General features: G+C 46.1%; 1 protein-coding gene across 4 annotated transcripts in view; it reads left to right on the forward strand.

Annotated features, from left to right (window-relative positions):
• ADAMTS9 (ADAM metallopeptidase with thrombospondin type 1 motif 9) overlaps positions 1-19,299 on the forward strand; it is a 139,645-nt gene that overhangs the window by 59,022 nt on the left and 61,324 nt on the right. For all 4 annotated transcript variants that reach the window (XM_081901292.1, XM_081901290.1, XM_081901291.1 and 1 more), the window contains 10 exons: positions 1,460-1,586; positions 5,434-5,644; positions 6,600-6,764; positions 8,394-8,558; positions 11,133-11,252; positions 13,616-13,711; positions 13,875-14,042; positions 15,680-15,970; positions 16,745-16,906; positions 18,464-18,640. In XM_081901292.1, coding sequence (XP_081757418.1) covers positions 1,460-1,586; positions 5,434-5,644; positions 6,600-6,764; positions 8,394-8,558; positions 11,133-11,252; positions 13,616-13,711; positions 13,875-14,042; positions 15,680-15,970; positions 16,745-16,906; positions 18,464-18,640 — 1,682 coding nt within the window. The remainder of the gene's footprint in view (positions 1-1,459; positions 1,587-5,433; positions 5,645-6,599; positions 6,765-8,393; positions 8,559-11,132; positions 11,253-13,615; positions 13,712-13,874; positions 14,043-15,679; positions 15,971-16,744; positions 16,907-18,463; positions 18,641-19,299) is intronic.

A 19,299-nucleotide genomic window follows, 5' to 3' on the forward strand; every position in this document is an offset into this window, starting at 1 on the left:
CCCTGCTTGTCTTGATAGCCTACTTGCCTTTTCCAGCATTGTGGTTCTCTAAACACCATCTTGAAGGCTGTAAATTCATTGTCAGCACCACAAATTGGGCTTGCTCACAGAAAAGTCTATTCCCCTGGTTACCATATTTTCGACAGTGCTTTTTCACAGGTTCTGGCTGTTCCTCTTTAGCTGGAAGCACAAGTTCTTCCCAGGATACCATGCAAAGTCACCCCAACCTCTTCTGGCCTAGCAGAATCAGCCATTAGCTGAATCCTCTTTTCACAGCCAGGTACACAGCAGCTGCATCCTGGGAAGAGCACTGAATACCCCTGGGCTCAGGATGCATAAACAAAGCGGCCTGCAGTTTACTGAGAATGAAAGATCTAAATCTTGGTAGTCAGGATAACTTGATGTCACAAATGTATACACAGCAAGTAGAATGAATTATGGGCACTGGCCGAAGCATTCTTTTCCATTTCCTTCACTAGGCAGAAACTCCAGCATTGGTGCAACCATTCACTATTACAGATTGGCCATTTGGGCCTTAATGGGATGTGGAACAGGATCTGTCTTAACAAAGAGAGGCCTGTCATACCCAGGCCTCTCTTTGTCAATAACCAAGCCTCAAAGCATAGTACTGTACACAGAATCCTGCTTCTTGAAGGCAGCATTTGAGCATAGCCACCAAGGCAGAAATCAAGGTCTCCAATACACTCAGTCTTTAACAACCAAAATAAGCCTTGAAGCCATTGTCCTACTTTTTAGCAGGGGTGGAGAACCTATGTCATTCCAGATGTTGTTGGATAACAGCTCCCATTCATGGCCAGTGCAGAGGGATTATGGAAGTCGTGGTCCAGTAATGTAAAGGACAACAGGAAAGGAGTAATGTGATGCCCTAACAAAGGATAAAAAGAAGGAGGAGTTAAAACTACAGCCGAACCAAAGTTTGTCAGACATCTTTCTGAGAAAATGTCTGAGGTTTTCGTTATCCTCACCCACCACAACCAAATAAAAGACCACAGATGTAATAGAATATTTCTCTGGATATTCTCTACAGCTGCCATCCTCCTGTCCTCTCTGCACACACACACCACCCGCAGTTATGCGGAACAGACACATTGTGGAGCATGTAAAATGATGTCCTGGCTGCCAACATAGTTGCTCCTGCTGTCACGTCCCTTCCTAACCAGTGGTGCTTACTGCCATTGGTAATGGAGAGCATCGTCCCCCCCCCGAACCTGGTCCTCCCAATTTCTCTGCCCACAAACAGGGAGGAGGCTTTTGAGAGACAATTTGCGCACATATATAAAAAAAACTATATATAGGGCTTCGTAGAGGCGAGGCCTGTGTGCAGCCTGATGCAAGGACGTGTAAACCAGTTTGTGGAAGACGAGAAGTGAAGTTTTGAGAAATAAGGGGTATGTATCTCTTTCTATAGGCCTCATAAAACTATGCTTTTCTATTTTAGGGGAACGAAAAAGGAAACTTGTTTGCACCCGAGAATCCGACCAGCTCACAGTATCTGACCAAAGATGTGATCGGATTCCCCAGCCGGACCCAGTAACTGAGTTGTGTAATACAAACTGTGAATTAAGGTATCAACACCCCTCTCCCCTACCGCTGCCCCAAAGATAGTCTGTACATATGGTGCTTTATATATATTAGGCCTTTCCTAACATCTGTGTTTTCATGGCGGATTTTTGCTAAAAATCAAAGTGTGCAGTGTTGAGGTTTTCCTTGGTTTCTGGAGAGTCCGTTTCTGCTGCCCTTGCCTGAGCAGGGACAAGGGGGAAAATCCACACTTCTTGAAACAGTGCGCAGGCTGACACATAACTAGCCTTCGAAATTTGGCATTCTCCAGATTTTGCAGTGCAATCCTCCCACACAAAAATGTGTGCGAAAATGCATTTCCTGTTGCTGAGAGTTGTCAGGTAGCCTGTTCTCTGAAAGGATAATAAGTGTCCCTGTTTTAGATGGGGAAAGAGCACTTGCTCCCAGGAGTCTGTAGCCCATTGAGACTGGTAGGGCAGAAGGCAAGGGAGGCCAACAGTAGGTGGCGCCAGAGCCAATGACAGACAGGGCCAACTCATTATAGTTTGGACCCCATCCTCTGGCAGCAAAACAGAGACTAAGGAAGAGGAAGCTGACAGCTAGGGTCACCCCCTGGACTGGTTGTAGGTAAGAAGGCAGGCAAGTGTAGCCTGACTGCGGAAAGACTTCAGTTGGTGGAGCAATTGCCCATTCACTCTAATGGATCAACCTCCACTGTGTTTATTCTCTTTTTTTCCCTTCAGAGCATCATAGTACCATAGAACACAAATGATTCCTCCGGTTTCAGAACACTTAAGCTCCACAAAACAAATGACAACAGTCTTTCTCTGTTTTGCTCCCCTCTCCAATTTTTCTCTCCCTTAGTTCTGCATCCATCTGGCAACCAGAATTGCATACACTCGAAAAAATCCCTATTTGTCATGAGACAGTCCCTTTTTTTCTGGCACTTGTCCTTGGCAGATCACACACACGTTTTGGCTTTGGGGAGAAGACTTAGGGGATGCCTTTTAAAGCATTGTGTTAGCACGAACGCATCTGCATTCACTCCTCTTCCTCGTCACGTGCCCTCCCTTCATAGTGGTCCACCCAGATAGTAAACGTTGCTGAATGTGCATTCATTCTAGAACAAGCACAACCAGATCTTTTATGAGATAAAAATTCTGCTATGTAATCTTCGGTTGTTGTTTTAAAGAAACTTGTTATTGCAAGTTTACTACCCTCCTTTAAAAGCCAGTGCAGGACAGCATTGCTACACCTGCTCAGGACACTTGTCTTGGGCAGAGATATCCTTGGTATAGGAAATGGGCAGAACATTATTATTATTATTATTATTATTATTATTATTATTATTATTATTATCACCTTCATCATCATTATCACCATCATTATTACCTGCCCATCTGGCTGGGTTGCCAGCTTAAGTTAAGTAAGTCACCCCTGTAGCATACTCTATTTAGGAGCAGTGCTACTGCTGGAGGAGCTGGCCCAGTCCTGGCAGAGGGAAAACAAGGCTTTAAAATAGCATTGTGAGATTTACTCTACTCTGGAGTGTTTCATTCCATGCTTTCTTTACACAGTTCCGTCTGCCAGCCACTTACTTGTTAATGCAGTGGACACGAGAGCCTGTTGATGGAAAAAAGTCTTGTCTATCCAACAGCAACTGTTCCTTATTTCGTGGAAAGTTCTGTTCTTTAAGGAGCATCTTCCAGTGAAAAGTAGCCCCACCTTCCTCTGTCTTCTGCACTTGCAGCTGGGGGGCGTTAAAATGTTTCCGAATGTGTTGCAGATGGCAGCGTAGAGGCCTGTAATGGCTGCTCCCCATGGTGTCAGAGTGTTCCTTCCGCTGGAGCATTGCATGCCATGCTGTGGTTTTGCCAAGAAGAGGAAGCTAGCAAAAGCTTCCAAACTTCGTGACTGCCACACTTCCAGGGCAGTGTCCGGTGGCTCCTGGCACTCTTCGTTGTTTGTGTGCTCTTTAGGCTCCTTCCCGAGGATTGTGAGATTACAGCACTAAGGTTGTTCTCTCCATGTGTCCGTAAAACACCAGCTCCTCACTGGAGAGGCTGCAATGTGAAGCAGTTCCATGGTTCAAAACCACTGTATCAAACACTTGGTGTTTTTGCTCTGCTCCATTCTTTTGTATTTTTTGTGGTCTTCTACTCAGGCTTAAAGGGGACGCGGGTGGCACTGTGGTCTAAACCACAGAGCCTAGGGCTTGCTGATCAGAAGGTCAGCAGTTCGAATCCCCGCGACAAGGTGAGCTCCCGTTGTTCGGTCCCTGCTCCTGCCAACCTAGCAGTTCGAAAGCATGTCAAGTGCAAGTAGATAAATAGGTACCGCTCCAGCAGGAAGGTAAACGGTGTTTCTGTGCACTGCTCTGGTTTGCCAGAAGCGGCTTAGTCATGCTGGCCACATGACCCGGAAGCTGTCTGCGGGCAAACACCGGCTCCCTCGGCCTATAGAGCGAGATGAGCGTGCAACCCCAGAGTCGTCCGTGACTGGACCTAATGGTCGGGGTACCTTAACCTTTACTTTACTCATGCTTAAGGACAGGTTAATATGCAGTTGAAGGTGATGGATGAAGGACCCTGTGTGTGATAGGCAGGGAAGGGATGCTCTCCCAGGGTGGGAGGCTGGGAGAAGAAAGGGAAGCTCCCAGGTGAGTGCTGGAAGGGCTCACCTTTCTCTGTGTGGGACAGGTTAAGATTTAACTGCAAAAGAGAACTTTACATTCTTCCTTTCTTCTTCCTTTGCTTTTGTTCAGGTTTTTTTAAAAATTATAATATGTTATGAAAGGTCTTAATAAAATATTGTTTAAGTAAATATAAGGGGGAAAAGAGGGAGCGTAGCCCTCGATGGGGAAAAATGGTTGCTTGGTCCTGGAGCAGGCAATTACCAAGGCCCGAGGTGGGAATCTTTCCCAGCCTGAGGGACACATTCCCTTCTAAACAATCTTCAGGGCTCGTATGCCAGTGGTGGGTGAAGACTGGCAAAAGTGGGTGGAGCAAGATACGTAAATTTTGCATGGTAGACTAGTTTCTATGCGCACCCGTCTCTGCCCTCTAATCCAGGCAAACAAGAGGCGTTAAAATAGCACACATTCTAGTCAGGCAGAAACACTCCAGGAGGGGGTGAGACAAGACTGTTGAAGGCTGTGACTTTGGAAGAGTTCCAACAGCTAGGCAGAGAGGCCTGGAGGGCGGCATTTGGCCCCCAGGTCTGAGGTTCCCCGTGTCTGTCCTAAGCTCAAAACACCTATTAAAAAATCCAAGGTCTAAAGGAAGTTCAGTGAGGTTCTATAGATTAGTGGTAAAAAGCATGTGGTTTGCGTGCAGAAGGTTCCAGCCTCAGACTCTGGCATTTCCATTTAGTGAAAAGTTCAGGTAGCAGGTGATGTGAAAGGTCTCCACCTAAGTCCCCCAAGAGCCACTGGCAGTCAGAGCAGGCAGTACCAGGCTATATGGACAATTAGTCTGCAGCTTCATATAGGATTTTTTGCTTTTTGAGAATATGGTCATGTTTAAGATTGGACTGTAAGTCTTCTTTGGTTGAGGCTCAGTGGGAGAGCGTCTGCTTGCATGCAGAAGGGCCCAGGTTCAAATCGTGGCATCTCATAGAATCACAGAACTGTAATGTTGGAAAGAACCCTGAGTTTCATCTAGCCCAGCCCTCTGCAGGAATTGAATCTCCAGGTAGGGCTGGGAATGTTACGTGACTGAAACCTTGGAGAGCTGCTGCCAGTCAATGCCAAGGAAATACTGAGCTGCGTGGACTCGTCTGACTTGGGTGTAAGGCAGCTTCCTGTATTTCTGCTTCTCTTCTCTGTTTCAGGCTCATTTGTCACTGTCTTGTCAGTGTTTTTTCTAACATGGTGCCCTTGGTTGTCCCTAGGTGGCACGTTGCGAGAAAGAGCGAATGCACTGCTCAGTGCGGATTGGGGTACCAGACACTGGAGATATCCTGCACAAAGTACAGCAAGCTGGAAGGGAAAATCGAGAAATTTGATGACCGGTACTGCAGCGGCATCCCCAAGCCAAGCTCTAGAGAAAAATGTTCAGCAGAATGTAACACTGGGGGGTGGCGCTATTCTGCCTGGACAGAAGTAAGTGCTGCCACTTACTGTGGCTCCTTCCACTGATGCTTCTTTGTACTGAATGTGTCTCTGTGTGTACACACACACACAGAGAGAGACATATATGAAAAGGACAGGGCCTTCTCAGTTGTGGTTCCCTGTCTGTGGAATGCTCTCTCCAGTGCAGTCCGCCTGGCTCCCAAACTGACATCTTTTTTTGGCACCAGGTAAAGACTTACCCCCCACCCCCAGCTTTTGATGAACTGAGATGGTGTTGTTTTGTTGCCAGTGTGCCGCTAAACATTCTTGTAGCTGCTGGTGTGTGTGTGTGTTTGCACAACTCTGTTAATGATGAAATGTTTTTGATTTTAAACATGTTGTTAGTCAACTGGAGGCTAGCAAGCCAAATAGCAATAATTGAATATTGTAAGTTTGTTAGGTTACATACCATGTACAGAAGTGAAAGAGGCTCATCATTTTCACCGTTTCCTAGAATGGATAAATTGGGTCAGCAACCTTTTTTCAACCATGGGCCGGTCCACAATCCCTCAGACCATGTGGTGGGCCGGACTATATTTTGAAAAATAATAATGAGCAAATTCCTATGCCCCACAAATAACCCAGAGATGCATTTTAAATAAAAGGACACCTTCTACTCATGTAAAAACACACTGATTCCTGGACCGTCTGTGGGCTGGATTTAGAAGGTGATTGGGCCGCATCCAGCCCCTGGGCCTTAGGTTGCCTACCCCTGTGATAAAACCTTTTGAAGACCAAACTTAAGAACATTCCCCCGGTTCCTTAAAATTAGGGGAGAACTATTCATTATAGATTGGATTTTCTGAAACGAGATTCCTACCTCGTATTTTTCTGAACTACCTCCTGGTACTCTTTGACGAATGGGAGCTCATCACTCCTGACCTGGGGCAAGCAGGGAGTGGGCCTTTCAGCTGCTGTCTGTTGACTCTGCTTTTCTTCCTTCCAGTGCTCCAAGAGCTGTGGGGCTGGCACAAAGAGGCGCCGAGCTGTCTGCATGAACACCTTCAATGACGTCCTGGAGGACAGTAAATGCAGCCAGCAGGAGAAGGTGACCGTGCAGCGATGCAACGAGCTCTCGTGCCCGCAGTGGAAGACCGGCGACTGGTCAGAAGTAAGGAGCTTTTTGCATTAAAGGTGTAAACAGCACTGTAGATTTTGCTCACGGGAAAGCTGCAGTGCAGTAATGTCAGAAGCACCCTGAATCAGTTTGCCACCATCATTAGGAAAATATGTGCACGCTTCTTTCTCCCTTTTCCTTTCCTTCTCAGCAAGTCTGAGATTTACTTTGCTCACACCCCTCCTCCTTGATTAGTGAGGGATGGTAGTTAAGTTGCAATCCTTAATTCCAGGTTGGAATTATCCCTCACCACCTAGAGATAATGCCTTAGAATCTGAACCCCAGTGGAAAGCCCGTCGAACCTTTTCCTGAATGGTAGCTGCTGCCATTTTGTGTTACATGTTTGCAGGTCCAACTAAAACGTCATATCTTGTGGACCTTTCTGGTTTTCAAGGTTTGTGGGATCAATATTTGCAGTCACAGACAAAAAAAAATATTGAGTTGGATTGCAAACGTAACCCTATACATGTCTTCAGTGAGACTTAGTGCCAGGTAAGCGCTGAGGATTATAGCCTAAATTAGTTGCGCTTTAGTCCAGCATTGAGAAACTTCTGACCCAGGGGCCTAATTAGGGCTGTGAGACCTCTAAATTTAGTCTGTGTGGCCATTTTGGGCAAACCACTGCTATCAGTTGTGAGACATGAGTTACAGAGACCTGTTATCTCCAATATAAGCTCTAAAATCGGAGATAAAAAATCTCTTATCTGTAATCTTGGAGCTAAGCACCATTGCAATAAGATAAGCCTCTATCTGATCTTAATGGTCTTAATGGTGTCAGACTACAGCGCTAAGATCGGAGATCAGCCACTGCCTGTTGTTTGAAAGGCAGCAAGCAGGAGAAAAGGGCAGGAGGCAGGAAAATCCTCTGCCTGCTCCTTGAAGGGCAGCAGAAAAGGGGTTTTCCCTGGTGTTAGAACTGCAGTGCTATATCAGGTTAAATTCAGACCAAGTTAATCAGGCTTTTAACTCAATGATACAAGTTAGTCGTGATTTCAATGGGACTAAAGCAGGGGTGAGATCTGGAAGTGACCCACCTTCCATTTTGACATGGGCTTTAATCCCATTGAAGTCACAACTAACTTGAACGGTTGTCTGTTTAGAATGAAGGCAGTGCAGTTGTGGGTTTGTGAAGGGAGTGGCTGTGGAGGACAGAGACAAAGGGAGTGGCTGTGGAGGACAGAGACAAGTCCCACTGCTTTGCTCTGGGGAAAACTGCTCTTTAGCGCACATTCGGAGCAAACAGCAAACAGGCTTTGAGCTAAAGAGTACGCTTTTCCTGGGGAAGGGACAAGGGGAAACCACTTGGAACCATGCTTTCTAGGCATGGGACAAGTGGAAGTTTGGGTGTGTCCTCCCTGTGCTGCAGGTCCATCCATTTTGCAACCAGTCCTGCATATTTGGCAGCTCTTCCTTGGTCCCCTAAAGCTGTCTGCGGACAAACGCCAGCTCCCTCGGCCCCTGGGTATTAGCAGAGGCCAGAGTTTGCTGTCCTTCGGTTCCAATGTCCCAGGGCAACTCCATAAAAATCTTACCAATCTTATTTAGCTTTTCAGTGATTGTTTCACTGGCTTTGGATGAGCAGCTGCTTATGCATGCCTAAAGCTTGCCATTTCCTTCTTTTAGTGCTTGGTAACCTGCGGGAAAGGGCACAAACACCGCCAGATCTGGTGCCAGTTTGGAGGAGACCGATTGAATGACAGGCTTTGCCATCCCGAGAGCAAACCAGTTTCCGTGCAAAGTTGTCAGCAACAGGAGTGTGCCGCGTGGCAAGTAGGACCCTGGGGCCAGGTATTTGAAGCCATTCTTCTCATTTTTACTGCTATGGGGCTTTTCATGGACTCCAGCAGATGTTGTTTTGGGGTGGTGTTTTTTTAAAAAAATGCAGGCTCTTTGTCATGACTTCTGTCCCAGCACCCAAAACAGAGGCTCAAGGCTTCCAATGGTGGAGCCACAGGTGCAGCTGCAGAAGACAACTTTTTGTTACTTGGACAAATAGCCTATGGATGAATCATAGAATCATAGAATCATAGAGTTGGAAGAGACCACAAGGGCCATCGAGTCCAAGCCCCTGCCAAGCAGGAAACACCATCAGAGCACTCCTGACATATGGTTGTCAAGCCTCTGCTTAAAGACCTCCAAAGAAGGAGACTCCACCACACTCCTTGGCAGCAAATTCCACTGTTGAACACAAATATAATGTTCATAGAGCAACGTGGCTGGTTTGGAAGTACCCTGACCACCTTGGATAACTTCCCTGGCCTCACCCAGATTCCTCCCTTCCATCTCTGGACCACTTTTGCAGTTGCTTTGGAAATATTTGTGTTTCTTTAAAATAAGGTGATGTATATATAAACCAATGAATGTTTCTTTGGGTGGGCTTTTGCATTTTTTACATCTGGGAGCCTCCAGAAGGAGGAACAAGGCTTTGAGCTTACTGAGTTATTTCATTTATATCCTGATTTTCCTTGGGGGAGTTCAAGGCAACGTTCATGGCTCCAGTTCCCATTTTACCTTCACAATTACCCTAGGTTAAGCAAAGAACGAGAGTGAGTGACCCAGCAAGTGGTGATTTCAAGCCACATCTAGCCCAGTCTCCAAACTGCTCCACCACAATTACTCATAATGTAAACCAGAGGGGAGCCAGCCTCATGCCGCTGTTGAAGTGCTGCGCCTTCTCTTTAAATATTTACATCCATTGCCGTCTTATGTTTATCCCAGAAATGGAGGCTCTTGGCCTTAGCTCGCTTGCTGACCATAATAATAAAGTGTTCTTGGACTTCCAAAGAACTCATGCCTTCAGCTGAATCAGACTGTGGGTATTTTAGACCAGCGTTGTTAGTGCAGACTTGCAGTCCACCACTTAATGCGCTCTCGGGGAGAGGTGGTCCCCAGCCTGGATACCAGTTGGCAAGGATCCCTATACAGTGGTACCTCGGATTACACACGCTTCAGGTTACATACGCTTCAGGTTACATACTCTGCTAACCCAGAAATAGTACCTCAGCTTAAGAACTTTGCTTCAGGATGAGAACAGAAATTGTGCTCCGGCGGCGCAGCAGCAGGAGGCCCCATTAGCTAAAGTGGTGCTTCCGGTTAAGAACAGTTTCAGGTTAAGTACGGACCTCCGGAACGAATTAAGTACTTAACCTGAGGCACCACTGTACATGCAAAGCATACAGCAGTGGTGGCACAGAGCAGCAGCACTCATTTCCCAGAAGGCGTGCCAGTGCTTCTTACTGGTGGGGGGAGAGGGGTGAGGTGGCGGGTAGGATGGCATGGTGCAGATGCGTCTGCAGAACCACCAGTGTGCTTGCACCGCACCAACCTCCCTGCTGCATCAGACCTCCCTGGAAACCAGCACTGAAGCTGCACCCCACCTTGTGAGCCACTGCTGAAAGTCCATTACTCTTCCATGCAGCTGTGATCCTGAAAGCAAGTAATTTAGCTAAGAATAAGCACTGGAAAGGAAAGGCAGGTTTTGATAAAGTCTGCTTTAGAGCTGGCTTTAAGGATCCTTAAAAAAAACAACCCACACGGACACAACTTTTTGTGTTGACCTTTTCCTTTTTAACAATACATCATACACAGAATGAGAACTTCCAAGCAATCTGTCGGAGAGACTTCATTTGCCGTCTCCAGTGCAGCAACAGCTCTCATCTAATTATACTTTCAAAACAAGTAAATGAATAAACCTGTCCAGACCACACAAACTTCTCTTCAGCCGGTCATGCCTTCCTGTCATGATCGTGTTCTATTAAGGTTGTTGCAGGAGTCAATCGGTAAAGAAATGTGACAGAGATTATGCGAGGCTCGTAATCCACAATATGGTAAATGATTTAAACACTTGCACATGTATATTTGAAGGGAATAAATGAAGCATGGAAGATTCCAACGGAAGCAGCGCATTTTAACCGTTTGACCTAATTTTAAATGGAAGCGACTGAAGAAGGAGAAAGGGCTCCTTTTTTATATTTTAAATCACTCTGGATTTGGCCAAAGAAGTTAGGTGCTTTGAACTGCCTTGACTCTTTTTAATGCATTTAGAACTAAGGCAGGTGCATTATGAAGCCTGGGACATAGGGCATATATTTGAACTGGTTTGATATTAATTCCCTCTCTGTGGGAAACTATAGTTCGGAGAGGCAGGCTAGGGTTCTCTGTGTCCTCACCAAAACTATAGTTCCCATCTTTTGGCAAGCACAAAAGCACCTTCCTCCTGCTATAGGTGTCTAGTTGGCCACTGTGCGAACAGGATGCTGGACCAGATTGGCTTTGGGCCTGATTCAGTGGAAGCTGCCTTCTCGCATCCTTAGGCTTGCTTGCAGTATAGCTATCCCCACAGCTTTCTTTCCTTCCCCACAGTGCACTGCGACATGTGGGCAGGGCTATCAGATGAGAGCGGTGAAATGCGTGGTTGGTGCCTACGTGTCCGTGGTAGATGACAACGAGTGCAATGCTGCTACGAAGCCAACAGATGTACAGGTAAGTGCGTTGATGTGGCAGCCACACAAGAATCTCCATTAATATATATATATATATATATATCAGGGTGAAAGGGGGTGGGTGCAGTGTGTTGTCAGTCAAGAAAAGTGGAAGGGCATGCAGCCACCGACGTTGCCTCGACTGGGAGGGGGTGAATTAAGCTTGCTGGGAAATGATTGAAACACACATGGTGTGATGGAGGGGTCACGGAGAAGTATGGTCCATGGTGGCATGCTCTCGCAAGCATTCGCTCCAAATGAAAAATGAGCATGTTAGGGGCAAGGATTTCAGCTTAGCCTAATAATAATAATGATGATGATGATGATGATGATGATGATGATGGTAGTAATTTATTTATACCCCAGCCACTCTGGGCGGCTTCCAAGTAAAGGTAAAGGTAAAGGTACCCCTGCCCGTACGGGCCAGTCTTGACAGACTCTGGGGTTGTGCTCCCATCTCACTCAAGAGGCCAGGGGCCAGCGCTGTCCGGAGACACTTCCGGGTCACATGGCCAGCGTGACAAAGCTGCATCTGGCGAGCCAGAGCCGCACACGGAAACGCCGTTTACCTTCCCGCTGGTAAGCGGTCCCTATTTATCTACTTGCACCCGGAGGTGCTTTCGAACTGCTAGGTTGGCAGGCGCTGGGACCGAGCAGCGGGAGCACACCCCGCCACAGGGATTCGAACCGCCGACCTTTCGATCGGCAAGTCCTAGGCACTGAGGCTTTAACCCACAGCGCCACCTGCGTCCCAAGGCGGCTTCCAACAAAATACTAAAAATATATTAAAACATCAGTCATTAAAAACTTAACCCTAACCCTAAACAGGGCTGCCTTCAGATGTCTTCTAAAAGTCAGATAGTTGTTTATTTCCTTGACATCTGATGGGAGGGCGTTCCACAGAGTGGGTGCCACTACCGAGAAGGCCCTCTGCCTGGTTGCCTGTAACTTTGCTTCTCGCAGTGAGGGAACCGCCAGAAAGCCCTCGGAGCTGGACCACAGTGTCTGGCCTGAACAATGGGAGTAGAGATACTCCTTCAGGTATACTGAGCCAAGGCCATTTAGGGCTTTAAAGGTCAGCACCAATGCTTTGAATTGTGCTCAAAAATTTACTGGGAGCCAATGTAGTTCTTTCAGGACCGGTGTTATGTGGTCTCGGCGGCCACTCCCAGTCACCAGTCTAGCCTGGTGGGGCACAGGTTTCCTATCTCTCATCTAAAACTTTCCCCTCTGAGCCCTTCTATTTATTTGCCAGCACTTAATCTGTCAGGTTCAGAACATCATGCCAGGAACCAACCTTTTTCTCCTCCCCCCCCCACCCCCGGGCTCATGTGCCCCACTCCTCCTCTGCCATGGCCACAAGGAGGAGCTCAAAAGCAGCCTGTCATTTGGTCTGAACTTGTCAAAGTGTGGTCAGTCTGATTTCTTCGAAACAAGCCCTCTTCGAAGCAGTAAAAAGCAGCAGCAACAACAAACATGATTTACAAAGCTGGCTTGTTTTTAACAAACCATCGTTAAGATTAGCCACAATCCGTGGTTTAGATGTAATACAGTGGTACCCTGGGTTACAGATGCTTCAGGTTACAGACGCTTCAGGTTACAGACTCCACTAACCCAGAAATAGTACCTCGGGTTAAGAACTTTGCTTCAGGATGAGAACAGAAATTGTGCTCCGGCGGCGTGGCTGCAGCGGGAGGCGCCATTAGTTAAAGTGGTGCTTTAGGTTAAGAACAGTTTCAGGTTAAGAACAGACCTCCGGAACGAATTAAGTAAACCCAAGGTACCACTGTACTAACATGCATTTAACTGACGTTGGAAGCGAAAGATTCTGATCTCCTCGTGAGCACACTGGCGGAGAGGAGGGGGAAGCATGTGACCTTGAGGGGAGGGACATTCCCTTCACATTAAATCATGGTTTATTGTGACGTTCAAATAGTCCCCGCTAATTCCAGTCTTCTCTTCAGATTAATTTTGGGCCTCATCCCTTTGTGATTTATACAGGACATGGGGCAATTTGGTGCTATATAAGTCATTTTCATAGTAAAGATGGGTGCTTCTGTAAATTAGCATGCTTGTGAGGGCTGGCATTTTGTTGGTGGGAGGGAATGCAGCTAGAGCAAAATAATCGAGGGGACAGCCTTCAGGCATGTATATTCCTAGCTTGGCAGATGCTCCAGGAGCATCCGCCTTTAGGGTTAAGATGAGCCAAATGTATCAAACAAAAGATGTGATGACGAATGTAACTGGGGAGGGGTTTCCTCCCTTCACTGCCCCCCCCCCCCCGCTTCCATCATTGCATTGCTATAACCATCTAACCTGAAACCCCTGTGAATTGCTGATAGCTTGCTTTTTCCTATAAAATAGGACTGTGAAACAGTGCCATGCCGCCTCCGCCCAGGAAGCCCAGAAACGAAGCAAAGCAGCCACAGAACCCAGTGGAGATTCGGATCCTGGACTCCCGTACGTTAAACTGGTCAGCGTAGATTACAAGGAGATCCCTTGATAAACTCCCCCACAGTCCTGCGACTCCGGGGGGGTGTCTTTTCCCCCCTTATTGTCAAAAAGGGGTCAGCTGCTTCCCCCCCTCCAACCCCCATTGTCACTCCTTGTCCATCTTCCCCAGTGCTCGACTACATGCGGGAAAGGCACCAGGATGAGATACGTCAGCTGCCGCGACGACCAAGGCTCTGTGGCTGACGAGGCCGCCTGCTTCCACCTCCCAAGGCCATCGGCGACAGAGGCCTGCTCTGTGACACCGTGTGGACAGTGGAAGGCCATGGAGTGGAGCCCAGTAAGCAGCTTCCTCTTGTTTAGGGGTAGTCTCTCCCAGGTGCCTGTTGCTTATTCAAGATTTATCAGGCCTTCTAAAGATAATGCTTGGTTCAAACAGAGGCAGCAGAATTTCCTGTAATCGGGAGCCAGTAGAAGTAGTTGTCGGAGCAGTAGTGATAATAGTGTAGTGGTGGCAGCAGCAGTAGCAGCAGAACTTTTCTTTTTTTTTTCTTTAATTGATTTTCAAAATTTCAAAACAAACACACAGACAAACAGACATACATAAATCTTGGTAATAAATCTTGGTAATGAATCTGTTTAAATCTTGGTAACATTATTAAGTGACTTTCTCAAATCCCCTTGGTTGAATGTCATTATATATCATTATAACAGTTTTCCAAAATCTATTTTCTCAAAAAATTAACTTGATCACTTAACATCTTTCATTCTTTCTAATTTGACTTTAAACATCTTAAATCTTATCCTTACATATTTGAATCCTAAGCCTGTCTATTATTTGCAAGCTTTTCCAATTAAGTTATCTTAACATATTTAGCTAAATAGTCTTTAAATTTCATCCATTCTTCCTGATACTCCTTCTCCTTCTGGTCGCTGACTCTTCCTGTCAGGTTGGCCAGCTCCAAAACGTCCATCATCTTCATCTGCCAATCATCCACTGTTGGTATTTCTTGTGTTTTCCAATTCTTCACTAACAAAATTCTTGCTGCAGTTGTGGCATACAAAAATAATTTAATATCTTTTGGGGGCAATTCCAAACCTGTTATTCCAAGAAGAAAGGCCTCTGGTTTCTTAATAAATGTATATTTCAAGATTTTTTTTTTTCAATTTGTTATAAATCTTCTCCCAGAAGTCTTTCACCTTGGGGCAGTTCCACCACATATGATAGAAGGTACCCTCTTTTTCTTTACATTTCCAACATAAATTATCACTGTTGTGGTATATCTTTGCTAATTTTACAGGAGTCAAACACCATCTATACATCATTTTCATTATATTCTCCTTTAGCACCGTACATGCTGTCACTGCAGTTCACAAGAGCTTTTCTTTGAACAGCAAGCTGGGGACGAAGAGGATCAGTTTATACCAGCTGACACAAGTTAAGGAAGGGGCTGGAGCTCGGTGCATCCACAAAGTCCTGAGTCCAGCCCCTGCCATCTCCAGCTAGATGTATCGCCTCTGCCTGAAATCTTGGAAAGTGGGAGTGAGCAGCGGGAAGGGCCTCCACCGCCATGCACCCAACCTCCTGGCGCTAGCATTGCTGCTACACGGCCAGGATGGTGAGGGACCAGGCCTAGCGGCAGGAGTACTGGATTGCCTCCACCAGTGCTCCCAAACCACCCCAACTGTTCCCCTCCCCACACACCATCCTGCACTCTCACAGCAGTGACACTGCTTCCTGGGGGACAAGTCTGCTGTACCGTCCCTCCCCTCTGGTTGTTCCTGCTCGAGAACTTAGACGAGCGAATGGGATCGGGCAGCTTCCCGTCTTCCTAATCATGTGAAATCAACAACCACATGAGATTCGCATACATAAAAAAAAGTTTTACATAAATATGTTTCGTTCTGCGATTCTTAACACTTGTGCCTCGTTGCCAAGGGCGTTGATCTCCCCGTTTCCCCCTCTTATCAACGCAGTGCTCTGTAACCTGTGGGCAAGGCAAGGTGACCCGGCAGGTCGTCTGCATCGATTACAGCGACCAGATGGTTGACAGGAGCGAGTGCGATGCTGAGGATGTCCCTGCAACGGAGCAAGATTGCTCCATGCCTTCGTGCCAGCAGATCAGCCCTGAGTACAACAGGCCAATCCCTTCCTTCCCTTACCCTGACTATCGCCAAAAGAACAACCAGGGTGGAAGCGTGAACCGAAACCAAGGCCGTGCTCATGTGCACGGAGGCAACCAGTGGAGAACTGGCCCATGGGGAGCGGTGAGTAGCTGGTGGAGATACTCTTAATCCATTGCGAATTGGATTACAGCCTCCTCCACCCCTAAGGGTTGTATCCGATGTTAGTCCTCATCCGAGTAGACCCACTGAAATTACTGGGCAGGACTAACTTAGGTTCATTAATTCTGTTCTAGAACTAGGATGGATACAACCCCAAGACTCCATCAAGGCATTTTACTGTATATAAATATTATCAACGAGGATGGGAAGAGTTGAAGGGGCCTAGTTACACAATCACTAGGATTAGAGGGGCAAGGAATAGTAACCATGGAGTGGTGGTGGTGATAGGAACCTACATCTGCCCTCCCAATGTTGAGAAGCCCTGTTCCGGCACTGTCCTAATTTTTTAGGCTTTGCAGAGTTGCCAAGATTGTCCTTGTCATTACAGGGACTAGCAACTTGCCTCTTTAAAAAGAAAGAAAGAAATTCTGGTGTGTCTACATTCTTTGTCTCTTCTCAGACAAAATGCACTGATTTTGGACAGGGTACTCTCTGCCTAAAACGCCTTTGATGTCAAAGAGAAAAAAATTAGCAGCTGTGCTAATGCTACCTCAAACTGAATTTTTAATACCAAGAGTCTGATCTTACAGTTTTAAGGAATGGCATCGGCGCTCCATCAAGAAGACAACTTTTCCGATTATGGCTGCAGGTTTCATAGCCATTGGGACTCCTCACTTTACTAGGCTATATCGCTTAAGTTAGTTGTGGGCTAAGCTCGGTGGAGCATCCTCAGTCATATGAAACCATGTTTTGTAGTGTTCCAGTACATGCGCTGGTGGATTCCAACGGCGGGTTGTCGTGTGCCAGGATGAAAATGGATACACTGCCAGTAACTGTGATGTAAGAATGAAACCAGATGAGCAAAGATCATGTGAATCAGGGCCCTGCCCACAATGGGCCTATGGCAGCTGGGGTGAGGTGAGCAAATGCTACTTCATTTGGGGTTGTTGTTGTTGTTGTTGTTGTTTTAACTAACCCATTCCCAAGGCAAAGCATTCTTGACTGTAGATTTTAAAGATGTGGCTGTATTTGAATTTCCTTGAAACCTTTTTTTAAAAAATCAACAAAATAGCATAAGCCAATAGGTTTCGACAGAAGGTCCGTTATCCAGATGTTCTAATTATCCTGCTTGTTTACCTTTCCTCGTTGGAAATAATAACACTTATTTATCCAGTAGTGCTGAAAGGACTGTTGAGACATAGTTTAGACTTACTGTTGTTCGTCTGGATAAACTATGGATATTAGACCAGGAGCAAACCATGTTTCCGTGGGCTTCCTCTTGGCTGTATGTCCTCTCACCTCTTGTGCGCCATAATTCAAAGTTTCCAAGATTGCTAAAGCTACCATTTCACAATCCATTCAAATTGGGAAAACTGGTTTAATCTCTGTTTACTGTTCACAGGAAGTAAAATCAAAATCCCAGTTCCATGGCCTGGTTTGCAAAGGTATATTAAACCACAGTTTCCCCATTAGGCTATAAAAGGAAACTGTGGTTTAATAAACCATAATAGAAGCCCCAGATTTGGGTATGCAAAGAGCAGGTAGTCTGGTACATGTGGAGCGTGGTTTTCGCTCTAATCAGCAGTTCATAAGACCAAGACATTACACCTGAATCAGCCCTAAAACTAAGAAGTGTAGATAGATAAAACCAGATTTTAGCAACCTTTGTGTTTTCCTTTGGGATGGCTCTCCAACATTGGGGAAGAGTCCCAGAAACTATGCATAGGTCTTATTATTCCCTGCTCTACCTTCCCACCCACAAAAAGACCTAATCTGGAACCTGCTCCCCAGTTTATTTTGAAACAAATAACAAATGTGTCATTCACTTCACTCATGAGAGCAAATTTAGATGCTTTCTCTTTCCCAGATTGTACAGTTGTGGGAGTCCCTCACACATCCACAGTTCCAGGGGGGAAATAAAGGCATGTGAAAAGTAGCAATATATTGAAGTCAGATCAGGACGCTCTCATACACATCTTAACATACAGATCTCACAATAGCTCAATGGTAGGGCATCTGCTTTGCATTCAGAAAGTCCCATTTTCAGTTCCCAGCATCTTCAGGTAGGGCTGGAAAAGAGTCCCTGCCTGAGGCCCTGGAGAGTCACTGCCAGGTACTTTAGACCAGGGTTTCCCAAACATGGGTCTCCAGCTGTTTTTGGACTGCAATTCCCATCATCCCTGACCACTGGTCTTGCCAGCTAGGGATGATGGGAGTTGTAGTCTACAACCGGACTGTAGACAATACTGAGCTAGATGGACCAATGGGTGCAGCTTGGTATAAGGCATATGTTTGTATTCCCCCCCCCCCTGGAGTCTATAGAGTTTTGAGTCTCTCACATCAGAAGGAAAGCAGCATCTAAACTGGCTGTGAGTCAGATCAAAGAAGACAAAAGTAGCAATCATGAAGTATAAATGAACCTAGCCGTTGCTAATGTGATCTCCACCTACTGCCTTCCTCCCCCCCCCCCCCCAGTGTACAAAGCCATGCGGTGGAGGAACCAGAACAAGACTGGTTGTGTGCCAGCATCCCAATGGGGAGAGATTTACTGATCTGAGCTGCGAAATCCTTGACAAGCCACCAGACCGTGAGCAGTGCAATATGCAGGACTGCCGTCGAGATACCGCCTGGAATACTGGTCCTTGGAGCTCGGTACGGCCATAACATACTTCTGTTGTTGTTGTTGCTTTTTGTTAGTCATTTTCACAGATGTTTCATAGGAACGGAATGAGTGTCCTTAATGTCAAGGTGCTAATACTTGGTGCATGTGCCCGTGTTTTTAAAAAAGGAAACTGCACTTAAAGGTGTTTAAAAAACAAAACAAAATGATGCATTCCAAATAAATAGGCATTCAGGAAGAGCATCAGCTAGGAAATCTGTTCGTTTTAAAAGGCACTTTCTGCTTGTTAATGAAGCTTGTACATTTTATTAGCCCATGACAAGTGCTGCACGATACTGATCTTCACTATGAAGGAAACCCATTGCAAGCAAATGAGAGTCGTCGAAGTATTCGACTGTTTCCAAAACCTTTCCTTCTGTCTTCGTAGATCTGTTTTAAGCTCCTGTTTTAACACTTAACAAGCCACCTTCAAAGCTACTATAGTTACGGGATAATTCCAGTCCTAAGCTGCTGTCATCCATGTAGCTCTTTCTGTATATTTAGAACTGTAGAGTACAAACTTGTTCAGATGAAGGAACATCCTTTTTAGCAACAACAACAACAAAAACACAACCCCCAACAATAAGTAAGAGTGACACAGAAAGATGCTGCCTTTGGGCTCCATCAAAGGATAGCTAATATTTTTAATAGC

This window comes from Podarcis melisellensis (assembly GCF_964234715.1).
Source record: "Podarcis melisellensis genome assembly, chromosome: 2".
Classification (NCBI taxonomy): domain Eukaryota; kingdom Metazoa; phylum Chordata; class Lepidosauria; order Squamata; family Lacertidae; genus Podarcis; species Podarcis melisellensis.